The sequence below is a fragment of the Nelusetta ayraudi genome, unplaced genomic scaffold (assembly GCF_046127955.1).
Source record: "Nelusetta ayraudi isolate G7.1 ecotype Tasmania unplaced genomic scaffold, CSIRO-AGI_Nayr_v1 ptg000060l, whole genome shotgun sequence".
NCBI classification, from domain to species: domain Eukaryota; kingdom Metazoa; phylum Chordata; class Actinopteri; order Tetraodontiformes; family Monacanthidae; genus Nelusetta; species Nelusetta ayraudi.
In genome coordinates, this window is record NW_027466110.1 from 5,942,141 (window position 1) to 5,967,500 (window position 25,360).

Consider the following 25,360-nt stretch of genomic DNA (forward strand, 5'->3'; position numbering starts at 1 on the left):
CGCTCAGGTGCTTGAATTGCATAATGGCACGACAACATCACAATAATAGTGGAAAGAAGAATAATCATCAAGCTTAAAGATGATAATTTGACCGGTGTGTCCAGTCTATTACGTTTCTGTCACGAGCACTGATGGCGTGTGGTTTGCTGATGCTAATCACACTAGCAGTATCTAGGCTTGCAGACACTTCCTGTGTTACTTGTTCCTGTTTTTGTTTTGTTTCGGGTTGGTTTTTTGAAGAGCATCTTGCAGCGTTGTCACACCTACAAGGAAGCCGATTGGTTACGTAACACCAGCAGGACGGGACTGAAAACCGCTGTCGGCTTCGGGCGAAACAAGAGGGGTTTGCCCTTGTCGACATGCGGCGTCTCTTGAGATTTAAAACAACAACACTACGGGGTCACGTCCGACCTTTTCAGATTTAAGTCTCACATTTAATGTTGACCCCGGCGGAGGAGCCCTTCTTGCCTGCTAATTAGCCGCGGTGGTTATCGCAGGGCTGTTATTACTCTTCATCGTGTCTTCACACCTCCCTCTCACTCACTCTGGGCGGCCGAGAGGCGCGCCTCCGTGCGCGCGTCACCCCTCCTCCTCCTCCTCCTCCTCCCCCACCCTGTGCTCTGCCTCTGCACGCACGGCAGCGCGAGTGTCGGCGTGAGCGTCGCCGAGGTGTGAAGGGACTCTAATAGGGAATGTAATCACCACTATCCGCTGTTTCCTGCGGTCATTAGACCCTCTGAACGGAAGCCGGGTGAGTTTACGACTATTGTCATTATTATTATTATTATTATTTTATTATTTGTCATTGTTATTATTAATAACAGGGCTGTGGACGCGACGGAAGTCGAGCTGTCATGCAGTTTAGTGTGTATCGCGGGGCCGGACGAGGGAAGTAGTTTGCAGAATACGCGCCTCGCGTGCGACGCGTCCATATTAATTGACGTGACATAATTGCTCGTGTACCCTTGTTAATGTTAATTGGCTCGCAGCAGCGACGCTGCGCTCCGTGAGTATTTCAGCGTCCGCAGGCACTCATCCGTTTTAGTTGGAACTATTTTTTTTCTTCTTCCCTCATTCCACCCTGACGTGATAAAGTCGAAGCTGCCGGATGTTCCGGAGGACTTGAGCGCAGCGCAAACATTTATTAGCGCTCCCCGGGAACCACACACTGCAGTCCCCCCCCCCCCCACCCCCCGTCTTTGATTTTCTCCTTCACTGAAAACAGTGATGACAGTTCAATTTCCATTCCCTTCCGTGAGAGACAAATACACTGATTAATAAATAAATCAATAAGTAATGTCGGTGGTATTAACAGCTAAATCTATTTGGTGCAGGTTGATCCAGCCAGGATATCATCAGGTTCGACTGAAATCTCTTACACTTGCTTGTGTGAGGTGCTGAATAGCTGCTGCCTAGTCTATATATTGCTGTGTTTTTGTTTTTGTTTTTTTTTTTGTTTAACTTTGTTTATTTTAATGGTTTGCATGCAATCAAAAGTAAGACAGCATTCATAAATTGCTTGAAATTCAGCTGGGATTGTGTTCTGGCACAGTCAAAGACTCGGCTGCTGGTCCGCTAAATAAACATTTTTATCAAAACCCTAAAACCAACGGGAAAAAAGGGAGTGTAGTGAGAGCGAGGGGTGAGTGTCACAGCATCTGTGCAGAATTCCATTGACTGTCCGACTGTTTTGGTGTGATAAAGAGGCAGTGGGGGAATCACAGTGCTGAGTGACTGGGAGGCTCCTTTTTTTTTTTCAAGTGTATTCATTTCATGTGCATGAATTTGAAGGCGTGTGCACATGTGCACGCACACGATACTGTGGCCGATCCCAGTGCTGGGAGAGATGTCAGTATTGAAAGATTCTGCAAAATCATGGATATGGATGTTGAAGGCATAAACATATTTCTTATGTATATATATATATATATATATATATATATATATATACATATATACAGTAGTGTATGGTATTCTGAGGGGGGATGTGGGATGTATTGGCATTAGCTAATTTTTAGCATGCACTGCCTAACTGTATAGTTATGCAGCAACACAGACGACTGCAATTAAACAATACAAAGCAAACAACAAATATTGGATGCTATTTTGAACTATGGAATACAAAAAAATGTCAAGGATGTAAAGCATGTCAAGGACACGCCCACAAACACTAGCCCTGCAGAGCCGCACCCCTTTTTTATTTATGTAAAAAACTATATATATATATATGTATATATATATATATATAAATATATATAATTATATATATATATATATATATATATATATATATATATATATATGTATACATATATATTTAATAAAGCAGAAGATGTCACTGGCAGCGTTCCCGCTGATTAATGTTCTGCAGGACTGGAGGTCTGCATCCTTTGGCAGAGGAGACACATTTACTTGTGGTGGTTAATTTGAGACAGTGGAAGTTGTCTTGGACAGGAAAATGATGACGGTGCTGATGGGTAACAGAGTCACACCAAGGACACGGCGATTGCTGCTGATTATATGAGACTGCAAATGAGCCATTCAGTCCGGGACTCGTCCTGCAGCCAGCGCGCCGCGGATCAGCTCACCTGGCAGAGCAGGAGGATGTCACCATGTTCATCTGGGAAAAGTCCTCCTGGAAGTCAAAGGGCCTCTCAAGAACATCAGACTGGATGTTGTAAGAGTCTTTTTGATCCCTCACAGTCACAGTTGAGCCAGTTAGTTCAAGCTATCGGTGCAAAAGACGACTTAACAGCCGCCGCTGCCCAGGGACGCAGCCGTCTTGGTCAACGGTGTTTTAAAACACCCATTGCAGCAGTCACTCTCTGCTTTCCTTTCAGCCGAAAGGTCACTGATTGTCACTTAATGCAGACTAGGACCGATAAGATGGGAGCTCTGGGGCTTTATCAGCCTTTGATTCCAACTCCCCGACAAGTGCCACTAACAACACAAATGGCTTCACTGTAATGCCGGAAGCGACACTTCATGGGGGGGGGAGGGGTGTATTGTATCTGAAGGGTGCGTTTTGCGCCTTACATGTGCAACACGGTTTTAACAAACATGTAATAAGCAACACAACCAGATGCACAAGAGAAAACCGACCCAAACAGAGACGACACCAAGCGGCAGCAAGAGGAACAGAGATCAAGCTAATTTTCCCACAGTGCATTGCGGTGCGCAAGTGTGAAAATAATAAAGCATGCATTGCAATCAAGGTCTGCACGAGAAGTTGATATGTGCAGGTCTGTATGGGCCGCAGTGGGATGTTCCAGATTTCCAGATTTGACCGGCAGACCTCTTGTCCTGACAGAGCCACCTGTTAACTCAGTGTTTTGCCAATGTTTGCTAAATATTTTCAGGCTTCACTGATTTTTTTTCTCTTTGTTTTGCGAGCGCAGAAGCGTGACTGCAAATTGGCCACTCAAACGCTGCGCGAGACACGACTTCTTGTTTTGACAATAATGTTTAATTACTGTACTGCTTTCAACTGCCCCTCATATCACGCGGTTTTGTTTCCAGCCCGTCGTCGCTCAGCGGGGAAAACCGAGTGCGTTTTGATCTGCAACAATACTTAAAGATGTTAAATGTTGGGTTTTCATATGGCTGGATTATAGAAAAACCCACACAGAGAGTTTTTTTTAATTTTAATTAGCCTCTTTGAAATGGCATTTTAACATTGCATAATCCAGAGCCGCCATCACTGCTGTGTGTGGTAACTGCACCAACAGAGTTGATTTATTTCCTCGTGCCGAGTCACTTGAAGTTTGCCCACTCTTACTGTGACAGAACCTGCTTCAACCCGTGGCATAAATCAGGGGGACGGATGCTAATTTGTAATTTCTGATTAATGACGGCAATTTTAAAAGTCTTTGGCTCTCAAGTTGCCTGATCCAAAGGTTCTTTCTTTTATCTTTCTTGTCTTTTTCCTCCTTTAGTGGCCTGTCTGTCCAGCCACATCTTACCATTTTCTCCCCATCAGACCGTGAAAATATTCCTTTTTTTCCAACCTCTTCATTTCCCTTAAGTGACCACTTGGAGTTCCTGATGGAGAAGGAACTGCATAAATGCTCCTCAGCCACCGGAAAAAAAATCATCCCGGCTTCTTCCAGGAATCAATGTCTAATTAATTGCAACAGTCCATGACAGATGAGAATTCAAACATTCTCACACCAACATTTGCCCACACCGGCCCTCAAAATAAAACAAAAAACAAAAACAATGCAAATACCCAGTGGTTCCCATTTTTCTCATGGCTCTCTGAAGATATTTGAGAGGTCTTGACAGCATGGAGGCAAACACGACAGCGCCACGTTGGGGATTCTTGTTTGTTGATTGTGTGACAGTGTGATGTGAGAGGACTCGCACGGCAGCGGAGCAGGAGACAGACGGATTGGGAGCCCCTGTTCTGCAGCTCATGTCTTGACAAACAAAAAAACAACAACAACAAAAACCAAAGATCTGCCATTGTAAAGCAGGAACTCTGCAAAAGTTTACCTCAACCCAGATGCCCCCAGGGAGGTGGGGGATGGGGGATGGGAGTTGGGGGGCAGTGCATCAACTGGCCACTTCCAACAGTAAGAGTGGCCGCCCTCTTAAAGGATGGTCTGTCTGTCCCCTTGGTATCTGACAGTAAATTGACTTCTAATGAAACAAGAGTGGAGGCCTATGGCATCACCTGGAGGCGGAGCCATCCATTATTTTTCGCCAGCGCTTGATGGAATGCAGCAGCAAATGTTCTGAGGCCAAGACCACTGAGATCAGCATGAGAAAAAGAAAAAAAAAGCGAGTGTGCGGTGAGCACTCGTCCGCTCCAACAAAAGACTGCAGAACATTTTTGACTCTTTTCTTGTGGGGCAAATGAAAGGAACGAGCCTCTGTGATTTTGTTCCCTTTATTTTTAGCCAACTTGTTTTGAGTCCTAACGTGCCTGCGTCCCTTATCCAAAGAAATATCATCATTTTTATTTTATTTTTTGCAGCTGCAGGACAGCCAGCGCTTACATACACAAAGCAGTGATCCATCCACCTGTGCCGTGTTGCCATTCAGTTAGTGTGACATCAGAAGAAATTATTTCCAGAACTCATTGTTTGAACATGAATTTGGGGAAAAGTGGAGCAAGCAAAGAAGCAAAGGATGGACTTTTCTCATTTCTGGGATCTTCGCCGACGGCTGGAGCCGCCTAATGTCCATCAAAAGCATTGCCAAAGTAAAATGTGTATTCAGCCTTTATGAATTTTGTTCCAAAAAGTTCCTAATTAGATCCTTAAAGTTACCTATTACGTACTGTATGAAAACCACAGCCGGTTTCATGCAGACTGGTCTGTTCCTCCAGATTTAGCGTAAAGTTGTGTGGGATACGAGGCGGCGCATCAAGCACATCTTCAAAAAAAAAAAAAAAAAGAAGTCCCGTTGTGAGCCGCGGCTGAGTCAGTCAGACCCCTGTTGCACTGGCAAATGCCTCTTCGAGTCGTGAGCGTCTAACGTTTCAACCACTTGGACGATGCTCTTTGTGGATGTGTGGCACCGCGGCTCGGCGAAATCTCTCCAGGAGCACATTAGTCATGTCTGAGTTCCATCTCCACTTTGTTCTGCTCCACGCGGATACACTCACCACCCCCTTCCTGCGGCGGCGGCCTCTGGATCCTCACCAGAATTTTCACTGAGCCCTTTCAAATCATCTCTTATCGTCGTGGAAAAATGAAATCATTGCGTTGTTTCGGGCCGTTTTTGCGCAGAAGAGCCAATAATGGAAACAATGGAAAGATCACAGTTTTGATCAAGCACAGTTACCTGACACAGACTAATTCAAGTCTGCCAGATAGTTGTGATCATTTCAAAAGTAAAGACCTAATTAATTTTGTTATCTGGCAAATGTTGCAAAACATTCTTGTGGCAGAACAAGAAAAACAAGATATTCTGATGAAATTACACAGAAACATTTTACTTCAAGCTGACACAGCTTGAACACTTTTTTATTATTTATTTATTTTTTTTACTATTTTGATGCCCTTTGGTGTTTTTGTGAACACCCTACCCCCTTCCAACACACTCCTTGGGCCCTCAGTTCAGTTGAACTCCATCCCTTGCCTACGCTTTTTCTGTTTAAATCTGTCATGGATGATCGGGGAGCAGGGGGCTCATGCGCGAGGTCGAGGGTGGAGCCGAGCCTCTCGTAACCGACAGGACAAAGAGCTTCAGAGGCGCTCGCACAGGGTCTGGCGAGGAAGGCTGCATTTTCTCCAGCCTCCCACTCACCTCCCATCTTCTCTGTGATTATGAGTGCATTTCAAAATTTGCTCCTCTTGTTCGCTGCGTGTTGGGGAGTTTCATGTTTTGCCGAGGAGGAGGAAAAACTAGGAAGCTGCTCTGGTGGGCCTATCAAATGTATGACTGCTAATTTAAGGGTTGGGGGGGGGTTCCCCCTCCCTCCTCCCCAGAAAGCTGCCACTCAACATTATTTCTTCTTCTCTTCATGTGAAATCTTAACCAGTATTGACTGAACTACCTCTAACGCGCCATCTACGCCAATGTCAGTACCGACACCCAATTACAACTCGTCTCTTCTTGGTCTCCTTCTGTCTTTTTTTCCCCAAAGCAGATCAGCGATGCTGCTTCTCATTTTTTTCAGAACGTAATTTCTGTCAGGAAGGTGATTAGTTGGGGAATCATTGGGAAACAGTGCATTTTTATTTGTATTGAAATGCTTTTTCCTCCTGTCCTATCGAAAAAACGCCAAATTCTGACGGGGCCGACACAAAATTCAAGCAGGATTTGTCTTCCAAGCACGGCTGCTGTGATTTATTGCTTGTTCCTCTTCATTGCTTTTGTCGAGCTTGACTTTAACTGAGCAGTTTTCGCTGGACTCCAGTTGATGAACTCCGCGAGGAATCGCTTAATGATAATAAAATTCTCCGCCCCCGAGCCGGAATCTTGCAGGCTAGCACTTCAGTGGCTCTCCATGTAAACTTCTGCGTGCGTGTTTGTACGTGTGTGTGTGTGTGTGTGTGTGTGTGTGTGTGTTTGTGTGGGCTGTGGAGGGGAGGGCATCGGCGCTGCAGCCTACGTCACTGCTTTGTGCTAAAAGACTGAGTGGGAGTTTACATCTAAAAAAAGAGAGAGAAAAAAACACCCACCAGGAAAGAACGCTGTCTTTAAAAGATCGGACCATCTTCATTTACTTACCGATGAATCCCCCGTTGTCGCGCTCCGTCACGGTTTAGTTAAACTCTGCAGGAACATCTTCACGCCGCTGAAAAAAAAAAGGAGGCGTGGAGAACCCGGGCTTCCTACGTATTAATCTTCTGATTCTGATCTAATAGATCATTCTCAGAATATTGACAGCAGTGATACAGCAGCAGTCTTTTCTTTTTTTTCGTTATTTCTTTGTTTCTGCCATGATGGACACGCTGACCGGCCAACCACCGCTGGTGCCCTTAAAGCTGTGTTGCCATGGCAAAAAAACATAAAAAAGAAAAATCAATTTGTTAGGAATTAGCAGCTGTGGTGATGTACATCACTCACTGTGCTGACATATAGCATCTCTATGACTTGAGGGGTGTGTGTGTGTGTGTGTACGTGGGGGGGTGTAATAGATGGTCCTTTATGTCAGAAGTAAAGCGATAATAATAACAAGAAAAAACTATTGATTATTCTGTACAAAGCGGCGCTCACTTTTGTTCCTTATAAATCTCTGCATTGTTTGAAGGAGAAATCTAGAGGGCTGTTGAGTCTTTTTTTTCCCCTGCACATGCACAAACACAGCATTCTGCCTGTCAAATACCAATGCTAATAAGTGAGAATCTTGCTACGTTTCCGTCCAGGTTGAGAGTCGGTGAGTTTCATCCTCTCTCTCTCTCTCTCTCTCTTTCTCTCTCTCTCTCCCTCTCTCACCTCCCTCTGGCTGTCAACAGTTCCGGGTCAGAAACGGCTCAGAGCGATCGCTGCTCTCTTCGCCCTCGCCTCCATTTCGGTGTCTTCAGCTGCGGCCGTGTGGAGTTTTCCGTCAACGCGTTTAAGCATAAAACTGTCGACGCAGATTTCACCGCTTCGGCTGATTGAAATGTTGTAAAGCGTTCTCTCAATATGCCTTCCATTGTGCAGCCATCCATTACTCATCTCATGAGAATTTTGCTCTGACCTCAAAGACTTGAGTTTGCTTTGTGTGTGTGTGTGTTGGGAGTATGCGTGTGTGTGTGTGTGTGTGTGTGGGAGGATTATACATGCAGGTGGAACACAGCTTGCATTAGTATTCCCACAGAGCGTGTTTGTGTCTCTACTGTACATCTTATTGATGTCTTACGACACACGCTGCACATCACCGTTTTCACTTTCCAAAGTTCTAGAAAAGATCTAGTTGGACCACTTTGTGATACAATGAGGTAGAATTCAAAACTTTGGCAAAGACGTAGGCGTAAGTACTGTTTGTATTTTTTGTTTACTTTAAACTCAAACCATCTATTTCTTATCAAAGATTCCATCCAAGGTTTCAATTCAGTTGAGATGATGGAAACAATCTCTGAGTCACTGGAAAGCATAAATACGCTCACTGGCCACTTTATTGGGCACAATCTTCAATCGCTCTTTGCAGTCAAGACGACTTGCTGGAGTTCATTATGAGCATCAGGACGGGGAAGAAAAGGGAACTGGAGTTACCTTGAATGTGGCTGAAGGTGGTGATCTTGAATGTGGTCAATTTGGTTGTGCAGGTGTTTCACAACCTGCTGCTGATCTACAACACAATTTCTTGGGTTGACAGAACAGCTCCCAAAAATAGAAAATATCCAGAGAGGAGCAGTTGTGTGCAGAAAAATGTCTCGTCAACAGGAGTCAGAGGTCAGACTGGGCTGACTGCTTGGACAACAGCAGCAACTAAGATAACCACTGGAGACAACAGAGACGTGCAGAACATTGTTAATTTTAGACTTTTTTGCCGCTATGCTCAGCAAAACGGTTTCCTCCTGATTGACAGTTTTTCTCGGCTGCGTCAAAAGTAGTTGGGAATCTGGAGTTTGTGGATGCGTTCTGGATGACAGAGTGTGGAGTGATTGTCATTTGAGTTGTCTGAAAGATTTGAGGTTAAAGCCGTGCATGGAGGGGTGGACTGGCCATCTACTACACTGGACATATATTTTTCAATAAGCATATATCCATACATTCCATTGGCTTAGACAATTGTCGATTCCTTGGTTGTAATTGTGAAATCGGCTCCTCTTTGCAGTTTGGGTGATGAAGACAGATGGAAGGACGGTTTCCTCCAGTCCTGCAGGGGGCCCGCCTGGGCAATAGGAGCCGGGGTTAATGTATCCTCCAAGTCGTCCCGCTGTCAACGAACTCTGCTCCAAGGGATGAACAGATATTTGATGATGTCACCCAGGTGATACAAAAATATGTACTTTAAGTTTTACTGCCCTTCTATTTGCTATGAAATTCACTCTAAGCCTGACCGCTAGGGCCCTAGTTAAAATATGAATGCAATGCACCGTTACAGCCCTATTATCATTTTTTTGAAAGCAATTTTCACAAACGGCAGCCTAAATTAGTTTCAGACACAGCTCTGAAGTGTTTCCACTATCTTCTCTCCTGACCAGGAAACAACCCCACAACATCTGCTGCTCATAAAAATGAAGTGTTTGTCCTCCAGGGTTAATCTCACATGGCTACAGAAAAAAAACAAAAAAACATTGTCAGTATCTGTTCAAAAAGAAAAAAAAAATACATGAAGGACAGGTTATGTTATAAGTGCACCTGTGCGTGAAAAAGAGGATGCATCTGCAAAAGGGAGAAACCAGTTTAGCCAACAGGAATGTTTTTTTTTCTCTCTATTTTTTGCATTGTACTTCTCATGAACTTGCACTATGACTCATATAGTTCATTCAATTTGCTGCCTGTTACAAGCAATTGCACAGCACAGTAGGTAAGCCTACTTAACAATTCAGTGACCAATGCAAGACTTCACTGATTATTATTTTTTACAGAATGCTGTGCTGCAAAAAGCCATCCAATCCTTACCACAATGGGAATGGGATTCTATCTAAAAAAAAAAAAAAAAAAAGCTTTCTCATCATATTTACATTTCATGATTTCTAATCCCACCCCGCTATCTTATTAATGCTAATCCAAATTCAGTGCATCTTAACACAGATGGAATTTAAATAGTTTATGCAGAAAGGAACATTTTTTGCTCTCTGTTCCCTTTCCGCCATCACTTGTCCTTTTGAAGGCGAGAGACTGGAGTGCTTGCCAGCTGACAGTGGAAGAGCAGCACACCCTGCACCCTAGAGAACAAAGCCAGGGGACCACTGGTGACTTTTAGAAAGAGGGAACAAAAAGAACTAAGTTTTAATCAACATGGCAACACTTTTTTGAAAAAGAAACCAAGATGATCGTCTGCCCTGCCAGGTGTAGCCTTTATATACAGAGACCAAGACCAGCAGCAGGGGCTAAGCTAAGGGCTAAACTCGCATGTAAAATGCAGCTCTCGCCAAAGTCGGTCAGGAGTTACAAAAATCCTCTGCTCTTCTTTTAATGAGGCAACGCTGCCTGGCCGTGAGTAAACCCCCTTTCTTGCAGCAGCCACTTTAGAAGCTTTGCAGCAACTTCCTGTTTTCCTCTAAGCTAAACCCTGACCATACATCCCTTCCATCTCCCCAAACACTGGCTGCTTTTTTGCCAACATTGGCACAGCTAGATATTTTATATTTTATTAAATAAAATTTACATTGTACAAGGGCTCAGCCAGACCAGAGAGGAGAAAATCGCACCGCTCTGGCGGGAACGTTCACACCTGATCGCTCCGCTACCTTTATGCAAATTTGCCTCATCATACACGGCTGCAAAAGTGCAAGAGTTACACCTCATAGACAAGGTGGTTTTAAGTGTGCTCACTTAATGATCAAACCCTTCGCTTATGAGCGCCTGAGTGTTGGCCGCGCTGGCTCCTTCGACCCTGGCCAAATCGAGCGTGCCGTAAGCGCCGAAAACTCATTAGCCGGATGTCTTCTTGTCCGCTCTTCATTTTAGCCGGCGCCTCTTCGTCCTACCCTCTCCTCTGAGCCGAGCCGAAGCAAATGGACGTTTTGTCTTCTTACAGCCCGTGCATTGGCTCAAAAAACACGGCCTAAGAAGGTAGTGATCTCAATAGCTGATAATGCTAATTAGCCAGTGATTTGAGGGGGTGTTATTTTGCAACCGCCGCAGCTCTGCAAAAGTTCCATAATTCAGTTGGAAAGCTGAAGGCTGCTGCACCCGAAAGCTTCTCTTTCACCTTGCACACTTTGACAGCAGAGGAAGGCGAGAGTGCAATGACTCAGCTGTGCATCAAAAGGAAATCTAGTCATTTAATTTGCATTTAATTAACTTTTGAAACAACGTGTGGAAAAAAAGAGAAGAAAAAGAAAAGTTCTTGGCTTAATTCCCCAGTTCGACACATCCGCCTTCTTGCAAAGGTTAGATCCACCACACACAAAAACACACTCCAGTCAGGCAGCGCATTTTTTTTTTTGTTGTTGTTGTTCCTCTCCAACATCCTGTGAGTCGAAAGATTTTTTTACCATATGAATGGTATAACCTTGGCTGGCACCACTTTGGTCGGCACCTGGCATGTGCGAGGTTGAGACAAGAAAAGGAAGGCACGTTTCCAATTAAACCTTTAACTCTCCCCGTTGATCCGCCGAAGGACGACAAGCCTTCTGAGATTCCGCCAGCAGGTCTTTCGCTTCAGGAAACATATGAAAGCTGGAGGTTTTTTTCCTCAGAGATGTTTGTTTGATGTTGCTTCCGCTTGAAGCCAAAAACTGCTTTTCCACATGGACCGCATGTTTTGTTTTTTCCCCCGCCAAGAAAGGCCTCCATCAGTCAAGTCTCTTGGTTCGCTGCCCTCATCCAGTCCATTTACACCGAGGCAGCGTCATTACGCAGGATCTCTTGTGGAAATAAGTGCACAGTGGAGGCCCTCATCTTCCGCCGGCTTGAGGAACTGTGCATGAAATCAACTTTATTGAAACGCCCTGTGGCTCATTATTTTCTCATTTTAGGCAAATTGTGCGTCATTGTGTATGCAGGCGTGTGTGCGTGTGTGCCAGATCGTGCATGTGAAACCAGCTACCACTCGCCAACAAATAGTCTATGCCAGAGAGGCAGATTCAAACAGCGGGGGAAGCGCAGTTCTCAAAGATTTGGTGATGAAGACGAGCCTGGTGAATGTGGTGCAAGTGATTCTCCAGTTAGTGCTCGTCGTTTTGCTTTCTCTATTTCTGTCATCGTGGTAAAAGAGAGAACATTATGGCAGAGAGCTGATTTGGTTAGCACTCGCAGCATTGGTTCGTTCTTGTCTCTGGTTTGATTCCCTGCCCCCCGGTTCTCTTCCTGTGTGAAGTTTGCATGTTCTCACTCAGTCTGCCCGTGGTTTCCCTGCAGGCACGAGTCTAAAACAACATAACACTAAAAGCAGCACGGAGGACTCGTATTGTTGTGCACCAGCAAAGCTCTTTTACAGTGAGGGAGTTCCTTCCCAGCCAGGCGAATGCTTGGTTTCCCTACCCTTTTGTCCTCTTGTGTGAGGAAGGAAAATACATATATGGATTGCAAACTGCGGCGATTGCAGGCAAAAGGGAAACGCGTGCAATAGCACGCTGTTAAAAATCCGCCTGCTGCTCCAGCACCGTTGGGCAACGCCATGGATTTATCGATACATGGCACAGTTGCAGATATTTCCAAGCCGCGGTCGGCCAGAGACTCTTAACTCAGACGGGATCGATGAGCCAGGCGGACAGGACTAAAATATTTTAGCAGGCAGGCCGTCTGAACTGAGGGATGGACAGGACAGACTGTCAGGTTAACAAGGAGGACGTGTCCTGTCTCCTCTGTCCGTCTGTCATCTGTATCGGGGCACAACTTAAGAAAAAATCATTATCCCAACAACTCACTCTTCAGTTGCCTACATTGTGTCCATCTGGGCGTATTAGACAGCGCGTGTTTGTTCGTCAGATATGCTTCTGCATCCTTGTGTTGATGTTACTCAGTGGAAGGCGAGTCTGATCATCTAAAAATGTTTGGCTGCTGAAATGTTAATCAAGGGGCCTCTTTGGCAGATGAGCAACACATTTCATTTGTAAATCGGCACCGTTTAACTTTGGCAGCATGACGACCCTAATAGCTGCGACATTTGGCTATTAGACAATTAATTGCTCATCCACTTCATTATGCGTTTTAATGGTGGCATCAATCAAGGAAAAAAATCATCCTAAAAAGCTGTAACTTGTTGGTGTGTATCAACTTGTGGTGTTCATTTCTCCAAGGGTTCAAGTCAACAGATCATATGTTAAACTTCCAGTCACATTATAACTTCCAAAACAAAGAGACTGCAGCAAGCATATAACTACCTCCCAGAGTAATATATCATCCCCTGTCAAGTCCATACATTGAACAATATTTTATATGTAAATGTATTTCAGTCTATGCCAAATACACTGAGCACCATAAATGCAGTGTTGTTGGGGGGGGATTCATATCCTTTGTTAGATAAGAGGAGGCAGCGAGTCCTCGGAGAAATCATCTAAATCTCAGGCTAAATTAAATAAAGTGTACCCTGGGGCAGCATTATGTGGCATGTGAAACTATTAATAGAAGTAGAGTTTTAGCGATTCATTGCTTTGCCTTTTTGGTTGGTGCATTTCTTTTTTAAATAAATGATTGCGACCTGCAACGCTTTGCTCATAGTTTCTATTGCTGGCACGACCTCAAGTAACGCTGTGTGTAGATAAATGCGGTAATTAAAGATTGTCCCTACAACGATTCCACGACTTTGGAGGCAATTTGCCATCGTAACACACGGTTGAAAATTTTAATGTCATATATTCATGGAGTTTACATAGATAATGGGATAGATTTGGAAAGCAAAATAAATTCAATCAAAATAATTTTCAATGTGACGGCTGAAGCGATTAAAGTTGATTTAAAGTTGTGTTGAGAGCTTTGGAAGTGATGACTGTAGAAACGACGTTGTGCAGCTGTAATTAGTGTTTTGAATGCCTTTCCTGAGACGTTGCTTGAATTGATAGAGAAAAAAATCTTTGGGGAAATACAAAGTGATTGTTCAGTACAATTGCAATCTCACTCCTGTTCTGAGCCAAAGTCCACAAGAGAAAAAACTTACACTGTGTTTTTTCACAATGTCTATGTTTTGTTGAGACTGGCAGAATCCATTTCATTCATGCGAGTCTGCGACTGAGTCATAAACAACAGCTTGTTTGCAGGGAAGGTCCACAGCGAGTGAAAAATGTCACAAATGTTGCACAGACAATTAGCCCCTCAGTCCACCGCAATCACAAAACCCTGGCAGGGCAGGACTGGCGGAGTTATAACTGGATTGTTACTCGAGTTAAGACTCCCGCCGCCCTTCAAGTTTCATGGTTAGCAATTCATAGCAATGTTGCCATCAGCTCTCTGGCCTTTTCTGACCCAAGTAAGTTTTGTATGTGTAGACAGATGAACGCTCCCAGTCGAGAAGTCTGCAGTAAATACAGAAGAAATTCTCTGACCAGTGCAGTAATAAAATGACTGTTGTCAAAGCCCATCTGTGAGGGGTAATAATGAGAAAAATCTGTGAGCTTTATTTATTTATTTATTTATTTATAAATAAATAAATAAATAAATAAATAAATAAATAAATAACACATAATATTTAATGCATCATGACTAAGCAGTGAGAAAAAGATTCATTTTTTGCCCAAGAGGAAACTGGGACAAGAAAACCCAGAGAGGGCCCTTTATCACAGCTGCCATATTGACAGAACATTTCCTGTATGTCCGCTTGTAATTAATATAATGTGTCCGTGATGTTGAGTTCCATTTCGTCTAACGGAACCTCTCCTGTCGACCAATGGGCAGTAAGCGCAGCAGCTGGACTGAAACGGAACAAAGCCTGAAAGAACGCTCTGTAAAAAAAGAAGCCCAGGCCTTTATTTGCTGGCAGACGCTGGTGATCGAGACTCAGCGGGGATTTATTGTACCGCCAGGCTCTGTGAATATCAGCCGGTGGAAACGGTGGCACAAGGACGGAGGAGGTAGAGGAGGCGGAGCCAGAGACGGTGGGTTGAGCAGCGGGGTCACACACTTCCGGTTCAACTGGTCATCAGGTGACACCGGATGTTGAACAGTCTGGTTTTAGTGTCCAAGCGTTGTCAACACATCACACACCTGCAATTAACAATCCAACAACTTGAACCAATCAGAGGCTTCGTCTAGCCACCTGCTCACTGAGTGAAGGAATCTGACTGGTGCGCATTGAAAGCAGACCAGCTGAAGGTCCGTCCAATCACATCAGTGGTCGTTTGGAAAGGACTTCCTTTCCCCAAACATTTTTTATGGGCTTTTACCCTGATGGATTTTTTATTTTATTTTATTTTTTTCAAATGATCCAACAAATTTGGAAAACATCCATCCTGCATGTCAGGTGTCCTGATTTCATCGACGTGACCTTCAGAATGTGTTGCAAACTTCGAATACCAATAACTTGATCTCTTCCTCGCTCACCCTTTGGGAGTGTTTGTGCCAGAAAGTGAAAGAAAAGTTACTAATATAAATATATATAATATAAAATAAAGAAACTTCAGCTCGTAGGTTGTCCCGTCACAGCAGACGTTGAATCAGCATATTTAATGACAGGATGGCCACGGCGCTTTAAAGTTAAAGAGCACAGATCAAACACGGCACCAGCCGGGCCGTCTTCAAAGGGAGCCACTGGAAAGGGAACACCACCTTCGCTGGGTCTGTGAGACGGACGCCGGTGGCCTTGTCTGGCCTTTATTTTAGGGCCAACACGGGACGATTCAGAGGGTTGTTGCCACTTTTGGGGGACCTGAAAATGAGCCGTGTCTTCTGCGTTCGTGCAAACCAGGTCCACAGAATCCATAAAAGTAATACATCTTGAATTTAATTTCAAATTATGAAGCCCATAGGCTAAAGCATTAGCAGTAGGGTCACTTCCCATCATGCCTCTGTAGCTCCCGCGATCATTGCATCAGCCAATCGGTAGCCAAGATAGGACACGTGACCTGATGTGGCGTTATGCTGGAATAAAGTATTTTCTCAGGATTTCTGGCCTTCAGAAGCGAGCCAGGTTCAAAACCACAACTTAACAAATATACAATAGAAAGCTTTATTATGAACTATGATTTTGTCCAGAGGTGTCCGGTTAACCGTTATACAAGCGTTTCTTTTCGTATTGCAGTGTATGGGAAAAATGCTTTTCAGGCCGCATGAGAGTTTTGGCTGCAGTTCCTTGAGTGGCCGCTGGAAAAGCTTGCCGTGCCACCATATTGGAAGTCCTGTGTTCAGTTCTTATTTACATTCATGAGGTAAACTGTGCTAAAGGATTAGGTGAGTCTGTTGCTGATGAATCTGCCTGTTAAACTCTGAATGAGACATTTTAAGTGTGATTCTGCCTCTGTCTGGATGGATATTCTCCAGCACTCGCTCAGAAACAAAGAGGTCGCCGGAGCAAATAAATTGTTTGACTAAAAACTACAATGTCAGACCTTTTAGTTCATTCACCATCAATCTGCCTGAGCCTGCGACGGCGGAATAGCGGTCGGTTGCAGGTTACAGCAACACCGTGCAGAAGCTGCTGCGTCACCGGCTTCCCAGATGCATGTTGTATTTTTTTTTTTTTTTCCTCTGCATTATCTAATTAGCGAAGCGAGGCTCCCGAGAGCGGCGTTCAAGTGCGCCGCAATTTCTGGGGAGCGTCTGTCTTAAAAATTCACCCACGTCTGAGGCGCAGTGCTGAGGCGGGCGAGAGGAAACTAACAAAACAAGTGCAGGAGATAAATGCAGGGAGGCGGGGGGCGGGTGAATGGACGGCAATCAGGAGCAGGAAGGAAGGAAGTGACTGATTAACTTTTCATGTATTATTTATTCTAATCCACTGTCTGTCCGGCGGCGTTGGTATGTTTCTACAGATGTTTTCAAGTTCGGCCGTCCAGGTGACAAGTTTTTCTCCGAGCTTGGCTCAAACACAGCAGAGCCAGTGTGCATGCTAAAATCATGCTGGCGCGGACGCCCTCCCGGCGTGAGAATTGTTTTGTCCCGTCATTCTGGGCTCAGCAGCAGGAGCAGCAGTGGGATTTTTGTTTAAATGAAGCAGAATCCGTCATCTTAAGGGTGGTGAACGCAGCAGGATGATCCGGCCAGATTGTTTCCTGTCAGCCACCATCAGAAGGTTCAGCAGATGCCAGATCCACCCCCCCCCCCCCAACCCTCCCAACACACACACACAGCTCCCTCACCCTGTTGTGAGGCCTGTTGCTGTTTAATGAAAGAAGAAGAGCCCAGGATAGAGGCACATGAACAGATAATTAAGAACAGAGGATGAAAAGAAAAAGAAAAATACATCTCTGCTTCTTCCAAATCCTTCACAAATCCTGGAGTAAAATCCAGCTCGATCCGTGTTGGCCCAGAGGGAGCGGTGTCGCACCAGCTGACGCCTTTATCTGCATAAATCAGGGAGCCGGAGCTGCGGCTGCGACTCGTGTGTGCAGCCTCCCGTGCAGTCAAACATAAAACTTTGGCTACTCACGTGAAATGATGTGGTAAAGCCTGAGTCTGGTCAGTCCACCAGGGGGAGCGGCGAGGGCTGCTCCACTCTCTTCCAGCTTCTCCTTTTTTTTTTTACTTTATTGCAGGTTTTAATGTTTCAAAGTTACAATTTCATCAGCCTCTTCCGTCTCCACTGACAGGGACCGCAAGTCCACATAATGACCACCATGACATTTAAGCAGCGCTGTAGCTAATCCCTGCGTTTGATTTATTGCCTTTCAGGTGATGTTGTTCCTCAAGGTGGAAAAAAATGTTTTTGGGTTCAATTTCCAACTGGTGTCAAGTCTCTTTACATCGGGTTTGCCGTGTTTTCCAAGTTTTCCCTTCTCGACACTCCACCACTTCCCTCACTCCAAAGACACGTCAGGCAGATTGATGGCCAACGCTAATTTGCCGTGGGTGTGAGTTTCTCTCTCTCTCTCTCTCTCTCTCTCTCTCTCTCTCTCTCTCTCTCTCTCTCTCTCTCTCTCTCTCTCTGTCTCTCTCTCTCTCTCTCTACCCTGTAATGACCCGTTGTCTTAATTGTGGAGAGTGCGGCACGCCTCTGCTCAGTGCTAGCCGGGATAGCCCCGTGAGCTGCCAAATGCAGCCGTGTAAAAGCATCGGTCATCTATGCCTCGCTTCCGTGCCAGCCAGCGCTGCTTTGCCTTCAAGGGTTCGTGTGAAGAATGAAATTACATTTTTTTCAGCATCTCTTTGTGCATGAAGATATAGTTAGCGGCCCGCAGGTGCCAGCGCCATTGTGGTTTCCCTTTTGCTGTCTGTGTAAAGCCTTTGGAAAACAAGTCGTATTTCAGGCCTTGACAGCAGCGGGTCGTCCTCGTCTTACCTCCTGGCCAACTTTGTCATTTAGCTCCATCGCTAAATTGCATCCACCCGGCAGATGAAAACAGATACACAGACAGACGGATTGGCCAATAAATAAGAGGCTCATTGCCCTCGTACGCTGCCGCTTTTAGTCATGTTTTTTTCCCTTTTCTTTTTTTAAATTCCAGCACCGAGCTGTCAGTCACACCTGGGTTTTTCACAGCTCCTCTGCCTCACGGCAACACTTGGCAGTGCTACTGTCTTTGCGCGGAACAATCTGGTCGCATCTCAGAGATTGTAATCCACGTGACTCTCCCGGTGCTTCTGAGGCAGAGTGGAGTGGACTGAGCCAGGAGTAGCGTGTACTGTACACGTGTATGTGTGTATACAACACAGCTGACCTGTGTTAAATACGTGGCTGAGTTTGTGTCAGAGAGGCCCTGACCTCAATATACCTTTAATGATAAACCTAATTCATTTGGCCACGAAGAGTAGAGTCAGGTTGAAGCCAAAATTTCAAGACGATGATGATACACAGTCATGTTTTCTGTGCTAATTTAACCTTAAACCACAACGTAGACTTTCCCAAGTTAGTAATTCACAACGTCTTTTGCATTTCCAAACAAATGGGAGGCTGAAGTCATTTTTTTTTCAGGAGGCTGCAAACACAAAGTCTTAAATAAAACCTGCTGCTCTCCAGAGCTATGCACATTTTTTTGTGGTTAATGGATTCCACTGGAGTCCACTGGAGTTCCATTTAAGACGTGGAGACGCCTCTAATGTGGGATCTTTAAACTCGGCTCTTCGTCACTCACGGTGACAGGAAAATACTTTCATTTCATTTTTTTTTTTTTTTCCAGCTGCCTCGTTATCTTGCACAACCTGGAGACTCTGGCAGAGGCAGCAGAATCGGCGAGGCTAATTTGCAGCCGAACAAATCCACAAATATCGCAGCTCTCGGAGCATACTGAACATGCCCGAGTGGTATCGGACGGCGCTGGTACTTATCTCTTATCAGCCTGTCCGTAATGAGTGGATAATTAATGAGGAACACGATGCGGCGCAGCCGTGGAATGTAACTTTCTGTAAAAGTTTTCCTGTGTAATTTCGAAACAATGTGGTTATCAGCCAGTAAATGAAGCTGTTTTTTTTCCTCACAAGGGCATTGGGTTTGGTGTTTTCCTCCTCCCACCCCTTTCTTCAGAATAAGCAGAGAGCAGATTCGCTGCAGCTCACTGAAGATTATCCTCTGATGGCCTTGAACGGGGAGCCTGCCTTTCTGAAGATTTGAAGAAAAAAGCGGACGATTCCTTTGTTGTGCGTAATGACAGGCTGACACTGTTTAAGGCATGTTGTCAATCACTGCACATATATACGCGCATGCAAAAGAGGGAGGAAGTATGTGGCCCGCTGTGACTCCTGTTGTACACAGAAAATATACAGCCGTGCACAAACACGGCAGAAATAGCTGTTGTTGGCTGAGGAAACATCTGCTTGCTGACATGTTAGCGCTCCAGTAGTTAAACGGGAAAAAGTAATCTGCATATTTAGCAGTCTTGGGGGTTTGTATCAAATGGATTCAAGGTCGAATTGGAAGTGCACAGAACCGCAGTGTGACATGAAAAAAAAGAGTGCCGTTTTCTGTCATTTTTGTTCAGTCTCCAAACAGAGATGCATTCCTCCACTTCACACTCTCAGAACACGTTGCTGCAACAGCCGTTTTAACGTAGTTTTTACTTATTTTTTTATTTTTGCTACCAGTGTTGTATAATGAAGCGAATCACAGCCTTTCAGCCTTTTATTAAAGTGTTTGGCGACACTATACTTTAAGGATGTAATTTTCCCTCAAACAGCCTGAAAATCAATTTTGAAAAGCTGCACTAACACTGTGTTGGGGGAAAAAAATACAATATAACCTTTTTTTTTCCATGTTATTTTTTGGTATTTTCCTTCAATTTGTGGGCACAGGAAAAAAGAGTTAAACTTGAAGACTCCCATGTAACAACTGCTAAGTGTTATTTTCAGCATTTGTTGTAAGTGGGAGACATTCTGGCTCTCTCTTTTTTCTTTATCTTTTCTTTCTTTCCCTTTTGTTTTTTAAAAACGGCATCATGAAGCGCCTAAGTGACTCACTGGTGGTGTGGTCGGCTCCCACGGCTGGAGTGAAGTAGGTAGACAATATTCACCATGTGCCTCTGCACTGCTCTCACACAGTTTCACCTACATTTGGTGCTCAGTATTGTAATGACGACCTCACTGGCTCTTTAAAAGTCCAAGTGCCACTGATTGTCACATTCCAAAGGAGGTGAAATTGGTCCTCCAATTTGACCCATCCATCCCCTGACAGAGTGAGGGGTGAGCTACCCCCCAAGTCTAATACTAAATACTGAGTGCCAAGCAGGGAGGTAATAGTTGCCATTTTTTGGTAGCCTTTGGTATGACTATACCTGGTCCAGGATCGAACCCACAACCTCCCAGTCTCAGGGCAGACACTCTACTACGAGACCACTGAGCTTTCAGGGCTTGATCTTGTATTGCTTTCTAGCCTCCTCAAGTCCACTCCTTTAGTCAAGATCAGGCTTGGGACTCTTTAGTGAGGGATACCTTCAGCGGACACGTTACCACGCCTTCGGGTCAGGTGATCTGGACTCTCCCCATCCCGTGCAGGTGTCGTGTAGGCCGGAACGTCCCAGTCATCCACCCATCTAACCACCCACCCACCCACCAACTCCCAAACCTGCCGCCTGCCAATCGAGTGGCCTCAGTGCCAAAGACCCGGCAGCCGGAGTTTGGCTGCTTCTGCTCCAGTCGCAGCGTTAAGAGTAAAAAAAAAAATAGATACTTCTTGCGTCTCTATAGCAACGGTTCCCACTCATGTCTTTAGGATACTGAGTAGAGCGAAGGAGAAGTGCTGCGGCATGTCGCACCTGCTGCGCTGTTCGCTTTTGATCGCTGTGGCTGTTGGTAAATGGAGATTGACCAAATAATTCCACTGAATGCAGAGATCCCCTCTCCCCCGCCAACAGATATTTCTGTGTTGGCTTGGTGACGTTCATTTCCTTCTTTCACCAGTAACTTGATGCAGTAGTACACTTGTGTGAGTACTGTAAAAGTAGATTTTTGTCCAAAACAAAGAACACTTCCACTGATGTTCAGTCAGTCTTTAGAAAACTAAGATCAGCTTTTTTTCAAACTTCTGAAAGAAGTTGAAAAACCCTCTCATCACACAAGCAGCAATTTTTTTTACTGTTGCATAAGCGTGCTCGTCCTTGGCTGTATTTGACTGCCTTCAAGTATTGCTCATCAGCCTTACACACACTCTTTGCTTTCGCTCTCTCCCTCCCTCGTGTGTTTTCACCAGGCTGTTTTGTTCACAACTTTTTGTCCCAGGTACCAGCGATTGGCCGGGCTGATGTGATGGCAGAGCTAGCGGGCGGGACCGATCAGAGGAGGCTGTCTGCCGCACACTGAGCCAACTGGATGCAACATTTTATAGTCTAGACAAGTAGGATTCCATCTCCCCCTTTTTTTAATCTTTCAGATTCTTGGCAGACTTACCCAGGCAAGACCTTGAGCACAGCCCCTTCCAAGTCCATTACCTTTAAAAAACACAATTTGAATGAAGACCCTCTTTTCATCCACTCTCGTGCAAACCGCATGTTTTATGCATGAGAAGTTGTCAGTTATGAATGTTTGAGGGAAGGAAAAGGCTGAAAAGTGCAGCAGAGCTCCTGCTGTGAAGAAACTTTAATGCACGTCAGCTCAATTTTGTAATGGGATAAAACAAAGCAGACTTATAGAAAATAGCCAATTCCTGATGGGGTGAGAGCCCCGGCACGGGGCTCGCAAACAGTTGTCTCCCTCTGAATGAACATCTTCTATGTCTTGTATGTCCCTCTTTCAGAATGGATTTCCCAAACTTCCCAAACGAGTCGGTGTTTGAGACCAGCAGCAGCGGCAACGACTCACTGGACACAGCCAAGCCGCCTCCCAACAAGATCCTGCTGACCGTCACCCTCTCCATCGTGGCCATCATCACCACCTTCTTCAACTGCCTGGTGATCACGGCCATCGCCGTTACGCGCAAGCTGCACCACCCGGCCAACTACCTCATCTGCTCGCTGGCGGTGACCGACCTGCTGGTGGCCGTGCTGGTCATGCCCTTCAGCATCATGTACATCCAGAAGGAGACGTGGATCATGGGTCAGGCCGTGTGCACCATATGGCTGAGCGTGGACATCGCCTGCTGCACGTGCTCCATCCTGCACCTGGCCGCCATCGCCATCGACCGCTACCGGGCCATTACCGACGCCGTGGAGTACTCGCGCAAGCGCACAGGCGCCCGGGCCGGAGCCATGGTGGCCGTGGTGTGGCTCCTGTCCATCCTGGTCTCGCTCCCGCCGCTGGTGTGGCGCCACTTCAGCGGCGATGCCGAGCACGAAGACCAGTGCATCATCATGCACCATCACATCGCCTTCACCTTGTACTCCACCTTCGGAGCATTCTACATCCCGCTTCTGCTCATCCTCATCCTCTACTACAAAATCTACCGCGCTGCTCAGACCCTCTACATGCGGAGGGAGGCCAGCCGGGCCAGCCGCCATTCATGCATGACCAACGGCAGCATGATCCCGTCCACGTACCCAGCGGGTGACGGCGACGTGGATGACGGCCCGCGGAGCCCTGTGCCCGTGAGCCCGCCGGAGAAGTCCGTCTCGGAGCCCTCAACCGAGGAGACCCCGAGGGACACGGGCTCACGGGCACGGCCCAAAGCCAGGGCCGTGCACTGCAAGGCGCGCAAGGGCGAGTCACGGCGGTTTGAGTCACGGCGGCACGAGTCGCGCAGCGAGTCCCGCCGCAGCCAGCTGTCGCAGGGGCCGCGCATTTCGGGCGCGCGGGAGCGCAAGGCGGCGTCCACCTTGGGCTTGATCATCGGCGCCTTCGTCATCTGCTGGCTGCCCTTCTTCGTCAAGGAGGTGATCGTCAACATGTGTGGATCGTGCAGCACCTCGGTGGAGATGGCGGACTTCCTGACGTGGCTCGGTTACATCAACTCGCTCATCAACCCGCTCATCTACACCATCTTCAACGAGGACTTCAAAAAGGCTTTCCAGAGACTCGTACGCTGCAGCCACTACCTCTGATGGTCCGATTCGCGAGTCAAGACAGTTACCAAAACCTGATACGTGTTCAGGACCAGTGATGAGCAAACTGATGGCTCGGCAGGAAAGAACTAACTGACTGACTGAATGTGCCCGAGGGAGAGGGAGTGAGAGAGAGGAATCATCTCAAGAGGGAAAGGATTGACACCCATTTCCAGACACTTCAGCGGCCACTCCAGCAGCCTCGATGGCATCGGCTCAGCAACCAGAATTACAGCAAAGTTCCACGCGTGAAATCCAAGACCGGTTATTCATAGAAACGTCAGGGGACTTCCTTCATGTTAGTTGGAGAGTTTTAAAGGGACAGTGACGCGTCTGTCTTCAGGAAACGGGCCGCCGCTGACCTTTTTGAGGTCTGGGTTCTGCGTGTTAGTGATTGGTCTCATTTAAAAGGTTCTGAAATAGCCGACCGGATGTCTGTTCCATCTAATGACCCCCCGCCTCTCTGTCTCCTCCCAAGCTGCTGGGCGAAATGTGAAAAAAACATGTTTATGAAACCACAGCATTGCCAGCGGCCATCACGTGAGAAGACATCCGGTTGACTGTTGTCGTGTTTGTGAAGAGAAATATGTGAATGTTGTATGTGTACAGCCATGCAAAAAAAAAAAACATTCCAAGAATTATGAAATCCCATAAGGTTCTCGTCAGGCAGTGATGTTGACTTGCCTATGGCCACGCAGAGTTATATATATCGTATAATGTTCAGATCAAATCTAAAGAGAATTTAACAGAAAAATGACTTAGGACAAAAAAACGACATAATGTGTTTGTAAAAAAAATATATACATATGTATTAGGAGATCAGTATAAACATTTGGGTTGTAGGTTCTAAGATGCTGCCACTTTGAATGATGTTTTTGCACAACCTTTACTTCCCCCCCGCCCCTTTTTTTTTTTTTTTTTACTCTTTTTCTTTATTTACCTATTCATACAGCCCTGTCCATCTCACTCCCACACAGCTGCCGGCATTAGGTTGTAACTAATGTGAGAACCGCTGGTGGAGAAATCCTCATTACATTAATCCCACTCACGTACCAGGAATAGAGCTACTATTTCTTTACTGCCTCCGAGAGGGCACATGTTGATGGAAATAGTGGCAATGAGTCAAGTGTGAGGGTGGGCTGTATGTCAGAGAGACAATACGCGGCGGTGTCATGCATAATACTACATAGATGATGACAATATGAGCAGTATGTGTATGTGCAGTTTCTGTCCTTTGTCTCTCATGTTTCAGAATTCAACAATAAACAGTCCACGTATCCAGTATGATCGCTGCTCCTCTGGTTCTTCTCTGACTCGACGACGACACACGTTTGAGTGAAGATTGAAGGCAGCGCCTCCTCACGTGCACGGCAGAAGTGATGTCATGAATAACCCATATATCAGGGCAATCATGTTTTAGAGGTGTAAATAATGCCAATGTGTTGCAGCGAAGCGTCATATTCCCATCTGCTCATTATTCAACAAGGAGCAGCTGGTGCGAATGCGCCCCCCTGTGGTATCTTAGAAGGACGGCAGACTCGTTGCATGCCGTGATTTTAACTGCGTCACAGAAACAAATGAGATCTATGTACCCACAAAATGTCACGCGCCCAACAATCAGGCAAATCCTGTCTATAAAGTTTTATTATGGAGAAATCCCGTGTTTTAAATAAGGCATCAATGATCAAGCGATAAGGAAAACATGTATTGAATAGGTTGACCTGCAGTTTTTTTTTGTTGTTTTTTTTTTCAGGATTGTTTAGATCGAACTTGACTTTGCTGCACATTTTAAGCCCCATTCCCTTGATTCCAAT

At 45.7% G+C, this 25,360-nt stretch overlaps 1 protein-coding gene across 2 annotated transcripts; it reads left to right on the top strand.

Moving 5' to 3' along the window:
* The first annotated feature begins 650 nt into the window (after positions 1–650).
* Positions 651–24,919, top strand: htr1fa (5-hydroxytryptamine (serotonin) receptor 1Fa). Of its 2 annotated transcripts, XM_076040208.1 has the most exons (3): positions 651–751; positions 21,793–21,907; positions 22,307–24,919. In XM_076040208.1, exon 3 carries the CDS (start codon positions 22,308–22,310, stop codon positions 23,544–23,546), a length of 1,239 nt encoding a protein of 412 aa, XP_075896323.1. In that variant the 5' UTR covers positions 651–751; positions 21,793–21,907; position 22,307; the 3' UTR covers positions 23,547–24,919. The 2 variants fall into 2 exon arrangements, with proteins under 2 accessions (XP_075896323.1, XP_075896325.1); XM_076040210.1 differs by lacking the exon at positions 651–751 and having other exon boundaries at positions 21,306–21,907.
* The last annotated feature ends 441 nt before the right edge of the window (positions 24,920–25,360 follow it).